We start from the raw sequence: 22,316 nt of genomic DNA, 5'->3' as shown, positions 1-22,316 counted from the left end.
ACCTATCCCTTCCTTTAATCCTGGTGATCTTGTCCAAGTCCAATCCCCATCTCTCTCCTTGCCAGTCAGCTCAAACTCAAAGCCGGTCTCGTTGATGCACTCTCAACGTTTAATCCAAGGCCTCTCTCCCCTCTGCAGTTTCACCAAGTGCTTCACACTTCTCTCAAAGGAAATCACTTTCTTCAACTTCTTGCTTCAGCCTATTTACCCAGGTACCCCTGTCACTCGTGGACAAACGTGTGCTCCTCCAGCCTCATACCCTTCTCGTTGCTTCCCAAGATCAGGCTCATCACCTGATGTTCATTACGGGCTCGTCTTGTCCCTCACCTCTCATTAGCCCTCCACTGTCCAGTCCCGGCCACATGGGCTCCAACTTCTGGTGCTCCCAATAGATTTTAAAATTATATGTAATGGATACATTGCAAAATCAAATGAGCCTTACTTTCAATGGAGCAAAAGTAGACTCAGAGTGAGAATAAAGTTAGAAATCTAGCAGTGCATCTGCAGTAATAACATATTTGAGTACTTAAAAAGAAAGCAAAAGACGACAGACACAGGAAGCAATCCCCAGACAGCCAGCACAGAAAAACATTGCTCCTGAAAGAACAACCCAGCTTCCAATCCGCCTCTGCTAAGCAAGGCTATGAAATCTGAAACAAAACACCCAGCACGTGCCAAGTAAGTAATCCCAATGCATTTCCCAACGCGTATAAGCAACTTCAAATTTGTCACTGTCTTCAGAAAAACAATAACTACTGGTGTAATCTGCAGTGTACACCAGCCTCACCAACATGGAGATTTCATGTGCTGCTTTTAAAAAAAAAAATTTAACAAGGATCCTGAAACACGGCCTCACAAATATTCCTCAGATACACTAAGGTATTTAATGTAAGCCAAATTTAGCTGCCAAGTGCCTGACCCTCACGTTTCATACATGGCTTAATCCCCCGTCACATGCAGTGGAGATGAACAGAATAAACTGTGGTTAGCAGTTTTAAGTTTGGACAGTAGAAGCTGAGAATGCTTTGGCTTTGCCTTTCAGGCGCTAAAACAAACAAAAAACAACAGAGGCAACGGCCTTTTGCCCTTTTGCACCTGGAAGCACAGTTACATTGCCCAAAGGGAGGGAGATAATTAATAGATGTATTTTCATACCTTATTCCCTTGCACAAAAGAAAAGTTTTTTCCTGTAAAGGTGTAAAATACCAAAAAAAAGGCCCTCCCCAATATTGCATTATTTTAAATAATACCATATACTTGCATTGTTAATTCCTCCACGTGTCCCTGCTGGCACACACTTCTGTGGCAAGCATTTGTTGCTTTTTAATGGCTCGTTACCATGCACCATATCTTTCAGCTGCCCTGGCTAAACTTCTCACACAGCACAGCTTTATAAACGGAGCGAAAAAGAGAAGCAGGCTTGTCTGTGGAAATGACACACTTCAACGGCCACAACACCCAGCTGCGAACTGAAGTGCAAGGCTGGCTTGGTAGAACTGTATCACTAAAACAAACAAAGAAACTAAACATTAGAGTAAAAAGCCCTCACTCACCTGCACCAGAGCCTCCTTCATGGCAGTCCAGTTTGAGACCCTCCATGCACATTCCAGGACTAGGTAAGGATTTATATGACCTTTTGATTGGCCATATTCTGTCAAAGGTTCCCACTGGTTCAATTCCTTTGAGCAACTAAGAAAGGCAAAAGCATTCTCAGTTTGGTTACCAAAAAAAATAAAATTTCATTAAAAGTGACTATTAATGTTGGGTATCAGAATATTATCTGCATATTTGTTTGTCTGCGAATAGTTCTGCAAGCACTGCAAAAGTTTTATCCAGATGGGAAGATTATTTTTTTATTTTATTTATTACCAGTTATAATATAGAAATCTGTGAACAGGGAAGAGATGCATTTTGCGTCTCCCAGAACAATCATTTTAAAAAGGAATAACAGATTTTAGCTCCAGTCTTTTCCATCAATAGCAAATTACATTTTTGCAACATTTCAGGCATATCACTTCTTAAGGTCTTAAGGGAATAAAAATATAGCTTTTTTTATTCCCTTAAGTTTCCCCTGTATCTGAGCTAAGGCCTGAGCCAAGTTTATTCTCGTAACTAATGCTTTAAACCAACAGGGTATTTTACTTCTATTGCAGGGTAAAAATACTTGTTCTACATCAGCTTTAAAGTCTTACCGAATCCAATGGTCTTCCCACAGCTGATACTCAGGAAAGATCGAAGGGGAAGCATTGTTCCGTTCGTGCTCTTTTTTAGCCTTTTCCATTGCTTTTTCATAAGTTTCTTGTGCCTAAATAGAATTCAATTTTATTTTTCCATCTACTACATAAACATTAATTCAACTTTCTTTTCTTTTAAAAAAAAAAAGTGATAAGAAAATTTTTATAAATTCTAAGTTTTAAAAAAAAAAATATATGAAGTGTATTAACTCATTCTTGAATATAGTCATTATTTGGCAGCTTTACAAATGTCAGGAAAAACCAATGGATGTGCTGAAAAATCTCACCTTATGTAGGTATTACATGGCCTTAACCTACTACTTCAGCCAGTAGAGAAGCCATGGCACTTCCTATTTTAGGAGACTGAAGTTGTTTATTAATATTTAGAATATTTTCTTGATGACCAGAATAATCATTCTGAGAGTGAAACTACTCAAACCCTTTCCAATATCAAGAGCGTACCTGTTCAAAAAAGCCGTGTTGTTCATAGGCAATAGCTGTTGCTGTCTCTGGGAATTTGCAGCGCTTCTGCCACAGTCCAGCCCACATGTCCTCCTCTTGTAGCAAAGAGTAGAGCTCAGCAAGGGAATCCAGGATTTCCTGGAACGTCAAGCACAGAGTCGAGCTGTCGTTAGAAAGCACAGTAGACAGCAAAACCACACGTTCTACGCCAAGGCAAACCGAGAAAGACATGGAAACAGAGAAGCGCTTATATAAACTCTTTTTAAAACTCTAGAAGACAAGCAATTACTAAGCACCAAGTAGAGAGAAGAACAACCCTGGAGTACACGACAAACACACCCCTATGGCTTGTACCTTGATTTTTGCCTGTCTTCCCCAATAGATCAGATCAAATCATAGAAAACAAGACTGGTTTAACAAGCCAACTACTTGGTCTTTAGTGTAAAAAGAATCTGTAATATTTAGCTTCCTCAGCTGATCACAAACATGCCAAGGTAGATCATAACTACCCAACAGACTGCTAAACAGCAGCCTGCTTACAGGGAACTCAATTTTGTTTAGTCAGTAATTCTTCAAGATCATATACCAAGAGACTTGATTAGGAAAAGCACACGCCCTTTGAGGGAGACAGAGACAATACAGACTTCTACTCGAGATTTGAAATTAGGGGCAGAAATGGGTTCATCGAGTTCTACAGTGCTGCAGAGAATTGTGTCAAAAGGTGTCAAAACCAGACGGAAAACAGGGAGAAAGAGAAAAATACGAAAATATCAATGACAGATGAAAGAAAAGCATAAGAAGTAGGTAAGACACAAAGTAGTCAATGCTGCAAGTGTCTGCAGTCAAACACACGAGGACAGAAATTTCTTCACTGAATTAAAAAAAATAAAAATTTGGCACCACTTTAACAAGCCTCTAAATACAAATATTTAGAAGGGATAGTCCCCCTGTACTGGGCACTGGTGAGGCCCCACCTCGAGCACTGTGTCCCGTTTTGGGCCCCTCAGGACAGGGGCTGGAGCGTGTCCAGAGAAGGGCAATGGAGCTGGTGAGGGGTCTGGAGCACAAGTCCTGTGAGGAGCGGCTGAGGGCGCTGGGGGTGTTCAGCCTGGAGAAGAGGAGGCTGAGGGGAGACCTTCTCGCTCTCTACAGCTCCCTGAAAGGAGGGGGGAGCCAGGGGGGGTCGGACTCTTCTCTCAAGGAACAGGCCATGGGACAAGAGGAAACGGCCTCAAGTTGTGCCAGGAGAGGTTTAGGATGGATATTAGGAAAAATTTCTTCACCGAAAGGGTTGTCAAGCATTGGAACAGGCTGCCCAGGGCAGTGGTGGAGTCGCCATCCCTGGAGGGATTTAAGTGCTGCGTAGACCTGGTGCTGAGGGACACGGTTTAGTGGTGGGTTTGGCAGTGCTGGGTTTACAGTTGGACTCAATGATCTTAAGGGTCTTTTTCAGCCTAAATGATTCTATGATACTATCACACCATACTGTCACTGTGTTTTTCTCTTCACATTTCATAAGGTATTTCAATTAATACAACACTACCTGTTGAGGAGGAGTTATGCTCTCCTGCTCATAAAATTCCGTTGTCTGTTTAGGCTTTATTTGTAGACTCAGTCCTTTCTCAAAGGCTTGATGTTCCAGCATCAGTGTGGAACGAAACCAGAGGTTGTGAGTTTTACCCAAGTATTTCAGGACACAAGGTCTGATGGGAATGGGAGGAACACACTGTGACATTGCTTCCACAAAGCAGTTCAGCGCGCTGGGCTGGCAATCTCGCTGTACCTGATGGCTCCCACTGCACAAGAAAGGGCTTATTTCACCTGCCAGAGCCTAGGAAAGAAAACATAAAGGCTAGTTACCCATTCATTCCTATTCCTCAACTGGAGAATTTAGATTAAAAATCTTGTTAATACAGGGAACAATCATGTGATAAGTGTATTTCTCTTTGTAAATTGAAGGGCCCTATTTATTTCAAAAGATGTATTGATAGAGGTATACAGCATTCACTAGTCACAAAGAAAGGCAAACTTCTCAAAGCAAGGGAGCAAGTCATTTCTCACACAAATACGTTTTCCTGAAACACCAGTCATTTACAAAGAGGAGAGAGATTCTCACATGTTGCTGTCTGTCAGACAAGATTTTCCAAAGTCGTGAAAAAAGCTGTATCCAAGTCTTCTCTGCTAATGGCGTAGAAATATGACATAATTGAACAAAGGCACTCAGCAACGCTCCAGTCTAGAAACAAAGAGAAATGGGAAAAACACAATGAACACTATGGATATCCGGTTCACAGTTATACAGTTGTTTAAGCAGTAACGCAAATGCTTTTTCCAACCAACACAGCAAAACTATGTTTCCTTTAGCAATACTGACTCCTGTAACAAGAATGCAATCTTATTTTCATGTTGACTGAGACTCCGATTCATTACTGTAACCATTTAAAAAAAAAAAACATTTTTTTTGATCCCTGTCTTTGCTATCACTATTTTCTTAAATGAACAGTTAAAATACACTTAGAGGTGCAGGAGGATGAAATTAATCTTATAGAAAAGCAATACAGTAACAACCAGCACTTAAGAATTTTTCACCTTATACAAACAAGGAATTACATCAGATCATAACAGACGTCTACAGAAAAAAACATCAGCTAAAAAATCAGAAGTGTCAGATAAAAAGAAAGAAAAAAAAAAAAGCACGTCAGGTCAGTTTGAAGATTTCAGTATTAAAACGATTTGTCAGGAAACCAACGACCTGTACCAACCTTCACTTCCCGAAGAGAGTCAAGGAACTTGTCATGCCGGTTGGTCAACATGTGCAGCTGATTGCCAATGTCCTTCTCAGAAAGCTCCTTAGTTTTAGGCGTACTGGTCTGGTCCCCCGGAGCCAACTCAATGTCTATTTCAACATCCTATACAGAAGTAAACAACTCAAAGCATGCAGGTATTCTCCAAGTACTTTTGCTTTTTTTCAAAAAAATACAAAATACCCTTCCAACCAACTTATTTCAGGTCTCACTATTTGTTCCTGCTAGTTCTTCAGGTTCAGATGTAGAATTGCTGTAGCACTAGAGTAAAGAGGGGGCTAAATGACTGAACGCGAGCTCTGAGAAACGCAGGCATGGTTAAACCGCAATGCATTAAACGCAAGACACACTGAACAATCTGTGCATGTCATCTTCAAGACATATTCTCCAAACCAATTTGATGAGAAACTAGGAAGGGCTATATTCCATCAAAAAGATTTCTGTTTCTACAGTATTTTCTGTAAGTTACCTCTTCTTTGGATTCACTGTTTTCCCTTTCACGAGGCTCTTGCTTGACGTGGGTCACCATCGCGAAGGCCGCTCTGTCGTGACTGTCAGCAAGGTTGATAACGTTGGTGATGGAGGGCAGCATAGCACCCTGGCAGCTCGTCCCAATTGTAGTGTTCCTCTCGCACACCGCCAACAGCAGCTAAGACATAAAAAGCAAAGAGAATTTTTAAATATACATTTTGCTGTAGTACTTCAAGGAAAACATCACTATGGTTTAATATTTATCAACAAGATAAAAGCTGCAAGAATATATTCAAGGCCTGTTTATCACCTTTATTCAATAAATACACTAAAACAAATACACTTAATCTGATCACATTTTGTCACCATTTTGAAGTTCATTTTGAATACTTTCAGGAAGAAATAGGTATCGTCTATGCCTAAATTCTGTATTTTGAACTTTTGAACACTTGTGCCCTCAACCAGCTCATGTCCCACCTAGTTTTAAATAAACCAGCCAACAACGCAATTTCATTTCAGTGCGATCCCACCTAATGGTTGTCAAACCACCAGCACAAACGCTCTCGCCTTAACGCTTTTCTTGAAATCATCTACTATAACAATTCTTGGGTTTTTTTTTTGTTTGGGTTTTTTTGGGGTTTGTTTTGTTTTGTTTTTTGTTTGTTTGTTTTTTCTTACAATCGCCATCATTTATAAGAGCTGGATTTTCTTAAGAAGTATTAAGCTGGTCATTAAGCTTTTTGCAGAGAAAATAGATTTTAAAAGCTGATATTAAAGCCACTTTCCAAATATCAGCACGATACTTCATGATTTAGACAATGTATTTCTTTTTAGCACCACTGGAAATATCTGAGGCAGCAGACTTGGTATTTTTAGCTTTAATACAGATAATACATACTACAAGACATACGTTGCGTAATGCTTTTACACACAGCCAAGAAGAACGGGGAATATAATATATTTCTCAAATTATAATTGTATTTCTGATACAAATAATTTCCCTACCTCGATGCACTGTTTTATCCAAAAGTGACTTCCCATTGCTTCCCAGTTTTGAGAACAGGTCACATAAAGCAGGCGCTCATAAACACGACGTTTCATAGAATTGTCAAAGACCTCAAAAAATTTGGCTCGTATGAGTGGCTGGGCACAACGCAAACCCGAAAGAAAGGCTGGCTCCAGTTTAGCAGTAAGTTCGCTACCCGAAAGATTCTCATCCCTAAAATGAATGCAGATGAAACAACAGAGATGTTAGAAAGAGAAGTCCTCTAGGGTTTGTACATAAAATGCTAAAACTCGAGAGGTGACATTCTGTAGAAGCCCACAGGACGCGGCATGCATCCAGGTGCAGCATTTTGAGAGAAACAGCAAAGAAAATGTTGCTGTTGTCAGAAAACTGCCCCAAAACTATCATAAAAACTCTTTTGGGATAAAATCTTATCATAATTGTGAAATAATTTCAGCCACATCTGTATCTTGTTTGAAATGCCAAATGGCATTGCACAGCCCCTCCTAAGAGGGCTTTGCACAGTTAGCCAGAAAACAGAACAGCAGCAAAGAGTAACTCAAAATAATGTGAATCATCAGCACAAAATTAAATACCTGGCTTTTTTTGATAAGGTAACTATCTTCATTATTTCATCATATCACAAAACCTGCCAGTTTAGCTAGCAAAGTAACTCTCCTGTAAGTATAATTTGGAATAAGTTTCCAAGAGAAAAAATAAACGTCCTTATACCCTACGGATGTGGGAAGACAGACAGATTTCAGCGGTCAGCACAGTGTTCCGAATACAATCAGCTACGAGGACGCCCTGGTATCTTGGAAAAGGAAGACGCTGGGGCAGTGAGATATTTTAGCGGAGGCAAAAAGAAAAACCTTTCTGAGGAACTTCTACTTTCAAATTGTCTTTCATAAATACCTATTGTGGTCTCAGTGAAACAAACTGATTTTGCATTTTGGGGGGGTGGAAGGGGTGGAAATCACTTAATTCAGACCTAAAAAGATTGATGGCATGTTATAAAGGTCATATATGGTACAAATTATGAACCAATAAGCTGCAATAAATGATTAATTGCTATAATTACCTATAGACATAGTTAACAAGGTCTAAGAACTGGGCATTTAATTCAAGGTCTTCTGGAAAACGCTTTTCAATGTAAGTCATCATTTTCACTAGTAAAATGGACTTCTCCCGGAGAGTGGGTGTCTGGGTTAAGAGAAGACATGATTAATTTTGTCAATTCATCTTAAAACAAGCAGAGAACTGGCACATTCAAAGTACACCTCAGCCATCCTTTATATCACTCTTCCACTTCTGAAGTACTGAAAAACAGCTTGGTAGGTCACAGTTCTTGAAAAGAAAAATAACTCAAGCATTTATCCTTTAATATATGCTAGAGAATTTTAAAATCATGACTAAAAACAGGTTTTTCAATGATTACAAGATCTAACGTATGTTTTTAAAAGCGTAGGTCCTTTTATATAGCACTAGATTGTCAAGTACTCAACTCTAGCAGAAAATAAGGCAAATTGAGGAGGCCACAAAATGTTACAGGAATAACCTGATTTAAACCAGCATTAGTCATCCTCCTCCTGAAGGATCTCTCTATCCAAGTTAATGTGAAGCATATTTTAAAACTTTTACTTTAAAACAAGTTCTCAGCAAAACAGCATTCAGGATCAAACATCTCATAGAAGCCTAGAAAACGCTAAGCATCTTTAACTCCAGCTACTTTCACGGGGGACGCAAAATATTCCAAACCTCATTGTGGGCATCTAAACACATTCTGAGATCCTTACAAACCTCACTGTCAAAACCCGAGGATTTATAGTTATTTAAGTATTTGAGAGCAATAATGATTTTATCTTCTCAATTTACCTGATTAGCTGCCATTGGGGAATTGTTTTTCACCCATTCTTCCACTATTTTTACCACTGCACGAAGAATTTTGGCATCAGTGGATTTTTCAATGAGAGACGTTAGAATAGCTTGTATAAAATTTTTCCTCATTTCCATGCTCATCACAGCCAGGCGAGTTTTCACAAGATCCAGGCTTAGCATTACCAGTTCACTTGTACCTGCTACGGATGAACAAAGACGGATTAGAGTTGTGTGTACACCTAGAAGACACCTAGTAAAGCAATTGTCAAGGTAAGATACGGTAGTTTTTAAAATAGCAACAACAATATCTGTTACCTGGAAACATATCCCTAGAAATAATGTTTTCAGCATGACTACTTTCCGTTCCTCAACAACTGGGACAGACTCTTTCCAAAAACAACCCCAAATCCATCCAAAGTCCTAAAGGCCAGCCTGGGTGGCTGCGTTTCAGTAGATCTTTGCTAAAAGGCATTACAGAGCCCCAGTACTGAAAAACCGCAAGACTGAAATACTATCGATGTAGCACACCTACTCAGTTCTCTTCATTTCCTGGCCTGCTTATCTGTCAACTTTAATAATTTTCCAATTGTTTCTCGGTGTTAATAAAATTCACAAGGTTCTCATTTACTTAATTAAAACACGGGCTGGGAATCTAACAGCAGCAATTCTTTCCAAGTATTTTCTTCAGTAGCTTTTCCATTAATAAATTAGAGAGCTCTGTACTAGCACTGAATTTTCTTCTACAAGAACATCTGATTTTTTTTCAATGACTCATGACGTAATTCATTTGATGATAGACAGAATCGTACAGAGTGAAAAAGATGCCATTTTAAGATAAACGCTGATGCTATTTAAACAAAAGTATCAGCTCCAACAAGTTACTATTGGAACAACTGCTTGTTAAATTATCAAATAGAAAGAAGTAAAAAAAAAAATTTTGAAAAAAGTGAAAGCACAGAACAATCAAAGAAAATTCAGCTCCTCCCTCCTGAACACTGTAAACTCTTCAAGAATAAAAGAATTTCAGTATTTTTATATATGCTGTAGCTCAACAAACATTCACTAACCATTAACTGAAATGTTTGGTTTAATACTGAAATTCATGTATTAAGCAAGGAACAGGAACTCAAAGTGTATTTTAATCCTTCAACACCTCAGCAATATTTCCCACTAATGCTGAAGTATTTTTCAATGTGTAAGAATGCACACAAAACCCTACAAAACCATTTGAATCCCTTTAGGATGAAAAGATTTTATTTAATGCCTTGCAACACTTCTAATCACTAGCAGCCCGAGACTACAGAACGCAATACCTGTATTTGCTTCTGCTGTGCCGGCTGCAGCCTGGGGGTTTAGGTGCTCCCTGACCATCTTCTGCAGAGAGCGCATGAACACCGAGATCAGCCTGTCGATATAGCTGGGGTTGTTGCTGCACGCCGACTTCAGAATCATTAAAGTGCCTGTGGATAAAACCAACACTTAGGAATAACGCTCCTGTTGAGCATGACAGGGGTAAGATGCAGGTTTGCAGTGTGGATGTGCTCGTTCTGTGAAAGAGCACGGGAGATGATCTACCCGTATTTTGTCCTGCCATGACAGAAGTATGACACTACCCAACTTACAAAGACTAGAAAGCTGGAGAGATTTGAAGAAGCATCTCAGTCTCAACTTTAGTCTAAACTTTAGTCTTCAGTCTAAGACCAAAAAGTTATTTTTGCATTAATCAAAATATTTGAAAGTTCTGTACATAAGTGTGTGATGGAGTGTGAGGGAGGGCAAGAGGGAGAAAGGGAGGACAGGAGGAGAGGAACTGAGAGCAGATACTTCTCCAAGGCCTTAAAAAAAATAATATAGATAGATAAATATATATAGTTAATGAGGCAAAATGAACCTACTCCTAAAGTTGCATGTTTGTTTTAGTAGCAAAACTTTCACATGAATAGGGTTGGGTTTAGTAATTAAAAATAAAAAAAAAAAATACACGATCTGGGTTTTCTAATCTAGAAACTTTATAGTTTCGTAAATCAGTTACTGTAGATTGAAGACGTTAACACTATTGAAACAAGTAATTTTGGCCCAGTTTACAAATTCAGGATGCCTACAAGGTCCCAGTGCCTTCAAATTACCGAGTCATTAACAATGCCTATCCCAATAGAAGCTTACCCACGTACATGCAAATCAACCCGGTTTAGCAATAGCTATGCTCTGAAATACTTAACTCTAAAAAAAGCACACCCATCCTACCCAACTATATCCTCTGGAAACCAACAGCTAACCTCTCCTTACTGCAACTTCGGCATTCGAGAAGCCTGCTTTGCTCCTTGAATGGCTGCTTCTACAGTTTTTCCTTCTTTTCCTGCTCAGGTGTGCAGAAAACCTGGCACGCACAGTTCAGCCTCTTAAATGCAGAACTAGTAAGACTTGCACCACCTGACTGTTAGACGGTAGCGCTGCTTGGAAGGGAGCTCCGGACAAGGGGTAAGAAACATCCTTCCTGGTTAGTTTGTTGTCAAGCCCATGCTGACATCTGCTGAAAGGCAATGCCCACAGCGAAATTACGGCTATCTACAGAGATCGCAGAGCAAAACAGTGAAGGACATTTGCCATTTAAATCAGCAAGTTTTCCAAAACTGTGCAATTTCAGGTCTGTATTACCAACATAACCAGTTCTGGGCCAAGTCGTATTACTCCAATATATCTTTGTCATTGCAATATGTAGCTGAGCTCTCTACCAGTAACATAAGTATGAATAGCAAGAAAAGAAGAAGATTCCAGCTCTTCAGAATGGCATATGCTAAAAATTCAGACTTGCTCACTCAAGAAAAAAAACAGTATTTTTGTAATTTCTTAGTAAGTGAGAATTCAAGATCTATAAATAAATAAATCTTCCTACACTATTTAAATCAGCTGATAAGTGAGGCTTTAAAAACAACTGAAAAGGACAGCAGAAGGCAATGACATAAAGGATGTTTACACAGATTCCACGAACTATTCCATTGTCTCTCAGAGTCATACCAGCAGGATTTTGGTTTTTCCATGTACCAAGTTTCCGGTAACTTTTACTTTACATTTTGGTTAATCTGAATGCTACATCTTTTTCCTGAGCACTCTGAATCCAGCAAGCTTCCATCTAGCCCCGCTGCAGCTCCCCACTTCCAACGACTGCTCCCAAGTCAGCTACCAGGAGAAGAGAGAATGAAAGAACCCCCAGCTCCTTTCTTCCCAGGTGACAGACACCCCAAGCTCATCCCTTGGGTTAGTTCCAAATGCTTCCCATAGCTCCCTCCGCACAATGCCAGATCCCAATTTCCTTAGGGAAAACAAAAGCTCGTGACAAAGCCCATGCTCATTAACCGGCACTCCCCATACTGCCGTCTGCCAGAGACGTGGGACACTTACCGAAGAGCTGAGAAGGGTTAGCATTAGTGGCTTTCTCATAATTAGTAAGTCCTTCATAAATAACCTTTCCAACGGCAGCGTAAAGGCACTCCAGCTCTTCGTACTTTGAAGCTACACTGGAGGTACCTGCAGCGTTTACAGAGTTGTGTTAACTTTCGGTAACATTAGCCACGGAACAGGCAGACAACAGTCACACTGTGAACACAGGCTCAGCTATACCATCACCCGCACTTCGTCTTGCTAATAAACAAGGTAACGCCAGCAGATCCCTCATTAACAGAAACCGCTTGATTATATAGCAATGTATCTCTATAATACTGCACCACTTCTGAATAACTCCTTTGATGAGAAGTCTGAAATTACTCATTTTTTTTTATATTTTTTTAAGAAAAGATTTATCTAAACTAGTTTCTATTAAGACACAGCGTATTACGTAGGGTCTTTTTTTTTTTTTTTACAGTCTATCTCCCTTCCTTGTTTTAGCAAAAAGCAAAGCTTAACAACTAAAAAATTGCACTTCTGAAGCTGAAAAACTATAATGAAAAAAATACATTAAATTTATAGCATGCATTTCTTGAACCAAAGTTATGACAGCCGCAGGTTATTAAGTTTTTATGTCAATGGATAATGATGTATTCCACACGACTACTTACTTCAGCTTTTCTTTTTTCAAACAGAGGTTGAAAGTGCAAGCTAAAATGGACCATTAAATGCAGGAATCATAAAACAGAATATTAGCACATTGCAAAGAGTGTCTTCACCCCGCCCTTAAGCACTGAAGTCATGCAGCAATAAAGGATAAAAGGAGGCAGAAGATACCACATACTTGGTTCCGTAGGGAAAATACCCATCAAGCGAGAAAGCAAACTGTGGACTGCTCTCAAAACCTTGGTGTTGCCACAGGTCATGCAGGCTGCGACACCTCGCTGCAGCGGCTTGAAGCTGCTCAGGATCGCAGGGGGCTGCAGCACAGTTAACAGGAAACTCAAGACCTCTAAGCCAGTGCAAATGTTGGCAAAGTTGGCCTGATTGGGTTGCTCCTAAAGAGAACACACAGAAGAAGGTAGTGAGGGGGGGAAAATCACACAAATATTAGGTTAGTAAATGCAGATCAAATCTGCTGGAATCCTGTAATAAGGTTGAGGTTTCTACACTAGTAATGTTTCACATCCATCTTTTGGATAAGGCATCCAATATAAAACTGTAAAATACAAGGCACTATAAAATCTTTAACCTTAAAAATTTTACTTAGCCATTTACAGGTATGTTCCTGCTAGTGTTTTTTGTGATCCTCAGTTTTGAAAGTTGCCCAAAACCTTGCTGGTTAGAAATGCTTTTGACAGAGGATCATGCTTTATTCTCCTTGTCGACGTCTTTCAGAGAGAGACCTTCAGTGAAGAGCTAGACCAGAGTATTCTGTGGTAAGTTATAACTTAAAGGTTAGAAAAGATGCTATGTGGAACTAAAGAAAAAAAAAAGAAAAGAAAATATTCCTGGACTTATCTTTGTAAACCTACAAAATTACCATTAAGACAGTAAGTCTGTTTGCTGCAGAAGCCTTATTCTTTTTTCTGAACCTCTTCTATTAACTGATGCCACACAGCATAAAATTAAGACAAAAAAATTCCTGTTCAGAGGGCTCCCATCCTTGTATTAAGTAAACATCAACAACGTCCACCTTCCTCAGGTCTGAGGGGCGGCATGGTGCATTTGTTCTGAGCGGGGGGAAGGAGAGGTGGAGTGGGCTAGGCTTTGATTTTGGCTCCCTCTCAGATACAGTGCACTTTGCCCACCTTCCCCAAATTCATGGAAGATGATAAACTGGAAGATTTGCCTGAAAAAGGCAGAGGAAATAGACAGCAGTTGACATTCTGGAAGCACATGAACTCTCTGAATTGCAGTCTCTAATACTATTTTTACACCTCCCCCATCTTCCCCTGTGCTCCCGAAAGGGAGGACAACGCTGGTCCGTACACGAATGTAGCCCTTCAGCAGCCAGCACGCAGATACTCACAGCTTCCTCTGGCTGCAGCGCAGAGAAAGCGCTCAAAGGCAGGACTTGCCTGAAGTCAAACTGCCGTTCCTGCCCAGCCTCCACCACCTGGCACTGAAACAGCTTTGCAACTGTGCAAGCAAGGGAGATGAGGAGATAAATCCTCGTGCAACAGTGGTCACCACTGACAGCAGTTCTTCCCGTTGTAGGCTGTCAAATGCCATCAACGGGAAAAAAATATTATGAATTTTAACGGCAGTTTTCACTCAGGTTGCACACTACTTGGGAAAAGATGAGCTAAGCAACAAATACGAGCTCCCTGGAGCACTATCAACACTTGTAAACCCAAACCAAATATGAGCCACATCAAAAACTCTTCCAACAGAAGGAAAGGAGGATGAAAGTAGATACTTGCCCTTTCAAGGACTATCTCCACAAAGACAGCAGCATTATAAAAGTATAGCACATTTAGAAAAATTGGCCACAGTGAATTTTCATGCAATCTTGGACATTTTAAAGTTTCCAAGAGTAGGATGTATTAATCCTTTATTCAAAGAAACAGAAAAGTGACATCAAGAGAGCTCCTAAAAGTTTAACAAAGTGAGAGTTGCTAGTCTATTAAACAGTATGATACAAATAAAACAGGCGTAGAAAAACTTATTATATGGCAAAAAGCACACAAACAGCATACAGATGATAAACAGAATAGGTTGTATCATCAAATACAGGAAGCTAGCCTATGGTAGTTCACACTACCATAATGTAGTCAGGAAACTAGGAACACACAAAGATCAATCTCAATTTGTAAAACTTCCTACTCACAAAAAAAAAAAAAAAAAAAAAAAAAGGCACCAACCAGTAGGCCATCCAAATTGGGAAACTACAACCTATTCCACAATCAAATAACAGGCAGCTTATTCCACCTCCTCCCAAGTCTATTTTACTATTTATAAGTACTGCAGCTATACAAATTATAACCACTGATGCAATTCACGCACTTAACAATTTATGTATCTCACTACAAAGAAGAAAAGATTAAGACTGTAAAAATCAGTACCCAGAGATGGCTAGTATTCTGCCAACATACGTGCTAGTAAAACCTCAAGACCTACAGGACTGGAATGTTACCCACCACAGTCATTAGCAGCTTATCAAACCACTGCAACTTCAGTTCCGATTTGGGCCACATGTCTGGTCGTAAAGCTGTCTTCAGAAGGTTGACGCAGCGGCGAGACAGCAATTCCCCAGGAGATCCAGCAGTGTTTGAGTTGTCATTTACCTAGCAATTAATCAGAGTTAAGAAAATGACACCCTTTTGTAACCAACTCATTAATTTATTATGCATTCCAAGCAAGCATGTAATTTCTTATTTCTGAAATGGATGAGCTTAAGTAGTTTTATCAGTGTAGTCACAGAGTATTTTAACTGCATGAAAAGCTGACAACTAATAGTAAACATCAGAACTGGTGTCTAAACTGCAAGCTAATTACCCCAAATCACCCATCAAAGTATATTTAAAAAAAAATTAAATCCCATACTTTATTACTGCAACTGTGAACATGCTCAAGATGGTTAATCTTTTCTGCTCGCAAGGTATCCATAAACATACGTAGCTCTTTACTCAATTCATCTTTAGGCTTCAACAGCATGTCGATTCTGTGCAATGGACTGTGGTGTATGAAATCCCATGTCACTTACCAGCAGCGGCTGCTGCAGAAGCCATAAAATTTGTCAGCTTTGAGCTACACCCAGCTAATTTCCCCCACTCTAGAAAAGTTAATTCTTAACAAAATTAGGGTGGAAAGCTTTAGTTCTACATGCTGCATGAAAAGAAGTAATTTCATGTATTTGACCTTGACAATACAACCACAAACGTTATCCTTAGATATGTAATTGACACAGTCTTTCCCCATTGAACTCTCTAAATATTCTTTAGGTTTTGGGTAAAATATTCTTGCCATTAAATCTAGGCAATAGAACAAACGTACTTTGCAGCATCAGGCAAATATATAAATGAATTAAGAAAAAACACTTAGGGGAACTTTTTGAAGTCTTTGCCTGGCTCCAGCCAAATTCTACGAGTCACGTTTATTTCAATCATGTCACTCCTGATAAAGTACTTGCTTGAGAAGAGAAAGTAAAGAACAAACAAAATCCTAGAAGTGATCAACAGCACAGTAAAATGAAGACTCTTTCAATTTCAAAATCTGGATTGCAACCATTCGCATTTAAAGTTTAAATTCCAAAGCACGCGCTCCTTGCATCAAGCTATAAATACAATACCAAAAATAAGAAGCTAAGCATTCCTCATGAATAATAGCCATCATTTGTGAAATGAAAAACATGCAGAAACTGGTTACAAAATTCAATTTCTTTCCTCCTTAAAATAAAAACATTTTACTTTTTGTACAATTTCACATTAAAGTTTCTATCCTTTCAGCAAAAGGGAGTATCCAAACACTAGAATAACCCGAGCACAGAAGAACTCTTATGAAAAGAGGGGTTTATGGATTTGGCTACTAAAGCCACACTGGTATTTGCACATCAGAACAAACACGCTACCTGGCAAGCAATTCTAATCAAGAAATTCACGACTGTATCGGTATGCTGCTTGTCAATCGGCTTGGAAAGAAGCGCATCGGCTCCTGGCAAGGACTGGCTACGTCCAAATACCTGCGTGTATACAAACCACAAAAACCGTGAGCAACATTTAAGAAGGATAACAACACGCAGAACAGATTTAAAATATTTTCTATATGTATAACCTTCGATTCAGTGAGTTTCAAGTTATGTGGAAAAAACAATTACACTAAATTACTTAGTCTGTGCAGGTTATAATTTCAGAGTCTCTGAACAAAAGCTCATTTTTTCTTACAGCACTTATTGCTCCTGTAGCTGTCCTGAATCGTTTCACTTCTTGGCCAGAATCCACAGACAACCCTCTTTTAACAGCAGATGAGGCAGAACTTGCTCCTTCTCCACCTGCGCTTGAATCCATATCTGAATCGGGCTGAAATATCAGCAATGTGCATGTTAAAAAAGCATTTAACTGTATAACAAGTCAATCTTTACCAAGCTTATTTAGACTTCCTACCTGTTGGTCTTTAATTCTTTGCAATTCCCATTTAATAACTACTTCGGCAAGATCCACAGCTAATTTTCTTTGCTCTATGGTAACGCTGGGAGTGAAGCCCAGTCTCTGCATGGCACTAACCATATGCTGAACCAAGTGATGTCTCACGGGATAATAAACCTGAAAAGATGGTTTCACAGTCACATTAGCCATTAACCAATACAGTTCTACACGAAGAATACAGAGACGAAATAAAGCAAAATGGTAAAATAGTCTTTAATCCCAAAGTCTGCTAAATTTGTACCACGCTCAAATTCTGCAATGCGGAAAAGTAGCTAGTGCTTTGAAAATAAAATTTTGGCTGTAATTTTCAGTATTGACTACTGATTTCATGGATCCAAATTAAGATGCTCTTTTGAAGACACACGATTTTTGCCAATCCTTTTAGAGAGCTACAACTCGCGTGTGAACACACACAGATATTCTTTCAAAGAGCATTCAGGCACCGAGTCCTGAAAAGTGACTGAAACGGGTACTAGCGGGCTCTCTCTTTGGATGATATTTTAATGTGTGTTTTCAAAAGTGCTCCTATATGGACACACTGCAGCATTCCCCCATTTGTTTAATGTTTCCCAACATACATTAGCTGGAGATAAAAGTCACCTTGTTAGCCCCACAGAACGTTTAAAGTCAAACAAACAACGATTACTGGAGGATGGAGAAGAATATATAGTTCTGCACTTTTTTTAAAGAACTCTTAAAGAACCTTCACAGCTCTGTTACACTTGCAGACTTTCACCTAACATCGTAAGTTCTAACGTCAATCACGATAAAGCTTAATAAGTGGTTCGCTATTTAATTTTAATAGTTGTTTTCAGTTTTAAATAAGTATCTTTGCAGACAGTTGATGCCTTTTGAAGGTAAACCATATAAATCAGATTACGTTATTTTCTAATCAAACTGCAGTTCACCTCGTTGATATCCGAGACACAGCGACTACCAGAATAACCAGAACAAGTACCTTGAAATGTTGCACTATCAAGTGCAAAATGTGTACGAGTTGGGGCACTGTATGACCCTCTTCCACAATGATTTTTCGTGTCCAGTGAGTCAGCATCTGATGTCCATCCTCCATGCGAGCAGGCACAGCTGGAGTCAGAATAGCCATCGCCTGCCTGACAATAGCTCGGGCCTCCATCGCGTGAGCTTTTAGAAGACTGTGAAAAACCTAAACAGCAAAGTTTCTGATCAACATTAATATTATACGTGTTTACAAAAATGAAGCCTTTATAAAGAAAGAGAAACTACAACATGCATTTTCTAATCAACATGATTTTTCCTACAGGCCCATAATTTGGTAGATAACACGATGAGAGTTCATCGTAAGTACACAGCGTGTACTTCTGTCTCCCCTACTTTCCCTTTTTGTTCCTCCCTCTCCACTGTCCAATTTGAAGTTTTCCTTTGGTCCCCACATTCCGTTTCAAATGAAGCATCTGTCTCAAATGAAGAAACATTACATTTATTCACCTAAAAGGACTTTTCATAGTCCCACTTACACTCGCTGTTTTCACTTACCTTCAAGCTTCTTTCTGCCCTCTCTTGTCCCCAAATAAATTTGTATTAACATTTGGGTTGCTCCTCTGCATTTGTTTGTTGCATATGAATTTAACTGTTAGTTGCATACTAATTATCCAGAACTACTGTGCCGCTTCTACTCTGCATTTTAAAACAAATCACACTACAGACTTTCTCACCATCCCCTCACTGTACGAATAAAAGCCCGGAGTCAATACCTGCAGAACTATCTTCTTATGAATGGCAAATTTTGCAATGATGTGTGCCAAAAGCAGATGTCCGCTGTATTTGCATGCTGGGTCCACACATGCCTTGGACAGGAGGCAAGGCCAAGCAAACGTCATCAGACGCCGCAGTTTGCTGTTCCGGTTTTTGTTATTGTCGTGAATGTGATGAGGAGCATGCTCAACCAGAAGCGTGGCAAACTGCAAGAGATAGATCCTGAGAGAATCCAGCATATCCGCCTGCTTTTCCGGATCAAGTACCTAGTTCCAGGGATGATCAAAGAGGAGACAAGGAAGGTGAGAAAAACCAAAACAAAACAAGCCAACTTTATTATCCATAAAAGCAAAGTCCGAGGTTTTTTTTCCTGTTCGAGCATTGTTTAAGACAACTAATAACTATAACCACCTTCTTGATTCAGTTTAATACACACAAAACAACCTCCTGGTGTGAGAACATTTAAAAAATGAACACATCTAGGAAATTCCTAAGTGCTAACCAATTAAAAAAACCAAAACAAAACAGAACCCTCACCCTCATCTTCAACATCTATTTTACAACTGCTAACTTGTCCAATGAAACCAAAGTGAATTGCAGAGATACTGATGTTCAGCCACGGAAAGCTTTGCCTAGGAAAACCGCCGGGATTACAGCTGTTGAAGGCCCATTTCCGAAGAGAGACAGGCAAGGCCTAAAGATACCACAAACTGAAAACTGCCTTCCAGTCCTACCGATGGCTGATGGATCTCTCAACAGTTCGAAGTTATGATGCAATCTGATATAACCGATCGTAGTATTTAGAAATAGCACAACTAATTCAAATCAGGACTGAAAAGCCAAATTAGAGGAACAACTTTTTGTTTTAATTTTCAAACACTTCATTGCAAGCAACGATTATTACCTTTGTAATAAAAACACTAGTGATGCTTTCTGGATTATCTCCCTCTGGGTTTGGGGGTCCCAACAGCTGTTCACCTTCTCCCTTTTCAAAACTGTACAAGAAAGCGGGATTCAGGATATGCTGCAGCACCTACAGAATATAAACAAAAAAGCAGTTATTCTCAACTATCGGATTTTATAACGGCAGTCAACATTCAAGTAATTTCATATGCAAACCTGCATGTTAGACACACTCACTGTGTTACAAAAGGAAGCTATAAATAAAACCTTAAGAAACAGATACACACAGATTTTTTTTCCCCTGTTTTCCCCCTTCCAAGGGCAAAGATTCTTAGACAGTGTAAACTAAAGTAGTCAGCATTGAAAGCAAGATGAATTGCTGTCTCTGTTTATTATCGCTCTTCTTCAGGTATGGTATTTTCACCTAAATGGCTCTGCCAATTATCAAACTCGTTGACATTTAAGTAAGCGAGTTTTGTTGCCCTAGTTCCCAAGAAGAAAATTAAACCTAAATATCACGCTTCTTTGATTTAATTGCTTTACTTACCTTGGCTTTGAGCTCATCTCCAAAGTTTGGGTCATTGAAGTCTACAAACCGGAAGAACAAAGCCCGTTTTTGGGGAATACTGTAGTTTTTTGGGATGTCTTCTTCCATGTATTCCTTTAAGAAAGTCATATTGCAGAGAAATCGACCCGTAAAAGCCCGAAGCAACTGGAAGAGCAACTCTATATCACCGTAATTCCTTCTGTAAAAACACATAAAATAAAAAGCTTCTGTGAAAAAATACCCAACCGAACTACTATGCTGATGACGTGGTGAAGACACTAATCCTGGTTTTAAATGAGCAGAGGGCCAAGAGCAGGCAGCACCAGAGGCATGGTTTGAGCTGATGGCAGTATTAGGAAATATATTAAACTTTCTCTTCAGTAACCACAAACCATTTTTAGTACCCCCATATACATGTACAGTATTTTCAAAATTTTTAAAAAATGTACGCAAGCTATAGGAAAGGAATGTTTTTACATACTTGCAGTAATTCAGTAAGCAATATGCTAATAGCTTAGGTTCCTTCCAATTCGTCGCAGCCATATTCTCTTTTCGATGTCTCTCCTGAAAAGCTTCACTCACCCATACACGTTTCAGCTGATTCACCAAGGAATGTTGATTTGCTAACCAACATTCATCATTCTTAACAATAATACTTATGATCTGTCAAAAGCAAAACAAGACAAATGCACAGTCAACATGCAACAGATCTGTCAGTAGAAAAAAATTATAGAAAAGCACTTCTTTAATGTCAATTAAGGGTTCTAAAATATTCAAAAAAGGAGTCAAATAAAAGCAAAATCAATTTTTAAAGGAATTTCTTTTTTAAAAAAAAAGTTTTCTGTTGCCATATTTTCCTCCTGTACCTCACTTGACTAAAAATAAGTACAGTTCATTTGAGTCTCTCTTCCCTTCCTAGAGTGACGCTGACTACAAACATTTTACATTTTTACAAGTGTTTTTCTACAAGCTATAGCACATACACAGACACTTGGAAGCCTGTATGCAACAGCTGTGTAGCTAAAGAGGGTTTAACTATCGAGTGCAGAGACAAACAAGAATAAACGAATACCTTGATAGCCTGAAACTGAAGATCGAGACGCATTGTGGTAGTGCTTGGAGAACCAGGTCTAACAGCTGCTTGGGTACCAACAGGTAGCAGCAGAGTGATAAATCGGTTGGGATTGGCTGCCAGTACATCTCGTAGAGGTTTGGCATCTTTATGTTTTAAGAAACTCTGAAGGGGGAAGAAATAATTTTAATAACAACCTAAAAGCAAAAATACCAAAAGTCTGTATCATTCCTATAGCTTTTATATTCCCCACGAAATTTGCAGAGGTTATATTTCATATATATAAAAATACCCTCTGCAACTTCAGTAATAATCCTAATATGATCTGGAAAGGTATAAAATCAACATCTCAGGACAAACAAGTACAAAAGGGAGAACAGGCACCCTACAGTCAGAGGAAGACCCTGATTAAGGACTACAAGATCGTACACGCAAAAAAGAGATGGAGAACATGAAAGACTTTTTGTTCATCAGATTTGTGAAGAGGAGGGCTTCTCCCCGCTCCCCTCCCCACACAGCTTACCATAAACATTCTGCTCCACTGTGGGTCGTTTAAAGTGGCTTCCATCATGAACAGCTCCACAGTCTGGGATGGATGGCGTGTCAAAAATTTTATCAGTGGCTCCCTGAATGGACTGCCAGCCTGAAAGGTTCATCAAGCTTAAATTAAAAACGCA

At 39.3% G+C, this 22,316-nt stretch overlaps 1 protein-coding gene across 4 annotated transcripts in view; it reads right to left on the bottom strand.

Moving 5' to 3' along the window:
• The window catches only part of TRRAP (transformation/transcription domain associated protein), a 94,457-nt gene that overhangs the window by 34,418 nt on the left and 37,723 nt on the right, over positions 1 to 22,316 (bottom strand). For all 4 annotated transcript variants that reach the window (XM_054211436.1, XM_054211438.1, XM_054211437.1 and 1 more), the window contains exons 34-57: positions 22,163 to 22,282; positions 21,640 to 21,804; positions 21,049 to 21,230; positions 20,568 to 20,766; positions 20,022 to 20,150; positions 19,117 to 19,383; positions 18,342 to 18,548; positions 17,342 to 17,500; positions 17,123 to 17,257; positions 16,810 to 16,920; positions 15,380 to 15,526; positions 13,081 to 13,294; positions 12,255 to 12,380; positions 10,169 to 10,315; positions 8,853 to 9,055; positions 8,059 to 8,180; positions 6,977 to 7,190; positions 5,970 to 6,149; positions 5,459 to 5,605; positions 4,813 to 4,932; positions 4,240 to 4,527; positions 2,697 to 2,834; positions 2,193 to 2,305; positions 1,554 to 1,689 (exon numbers count right to left, since the gene is read on the bottom strand). In XM_054211436.1, the coding sequence (XP_054067411.1) occupies positions 1,554 to 1,689; positions 2,193 to 2,305; positions 2,697 to 2,834; positions 4,240 to 4,527; positions 4,813 to 4,932; positions 5,459 to 5,605; positions 5,970 to 6,149; positions 6,977 to 7,190; positions 8,059 to 8,180; positions 8,853 to 9,055; positions 10,169 to 10,315; positions 12,255 to 12,380; positions 13,081 to 13,294; positions 15,380 to 15,526; positions 16,810 to 16,920; positions 17,123 to 17,257; positions 17,342 to 17,500; positions 18,342 to 18,548; positions 19,117 to 19,383; positions 20,022 to 20,150; positions 20,568 to 20,766; positions 21,049 to 21,230; positions 21,640 to 21,804; positions 22,163 to 22,282 (3,969 nt within the window). The remainder of the gene's footprint in view (positions 1 to 1,553; positions 1,690 to 2,192; positions 2,306 to 2,696; positions 2,835 to 4,239; positions 4,528 to 4,812; positions 4,933 to 5,458; positions 5,606 to 5,969; positions 6,150 to 6,976; positions 7,191 to 8,058; positions 8,181 to 8,852; positions 9,056 to 10,168; positions 10,316 to 12,254; positions 12,381 to 13,080; positions 13,295 to 15,379; positions 15,527 to 16,809; positions 16,921 to 17,122; positions 17,258 to 17,341; positions 17,501 to 18,341; positions 18,549 to 19,116; positions 19,384 to 20,021; positions 20,151 to 20,567; positions 20,767 to 21,048; positions 21,231 to 21,639; positions 21,805 to 22,162; positions 22,283 to 22,316) is intronic.

The sequence above is a fragment of the Rissa tridactyla genome, chromosome 8, assembly GCF_028500815.1.
Source record: "Rissa tridactyla isolate bRisTri1 chromosome 8, bRisTri1.patW.cur.20221130, whole genome shotgun sequence".
Classification (NCBI taxonomy): domain Eukaryota; kingdom Metazoa; phylum Chordata; class Aves; order Charadriiformes; family Laridae; genus Rissa; species Rissa tridactyla.
The sequence above is the reverse complement of the archived record's forward strand: the minus strand, read 5'-3'. Positions and strand labels throughout refer to the sequence as shown.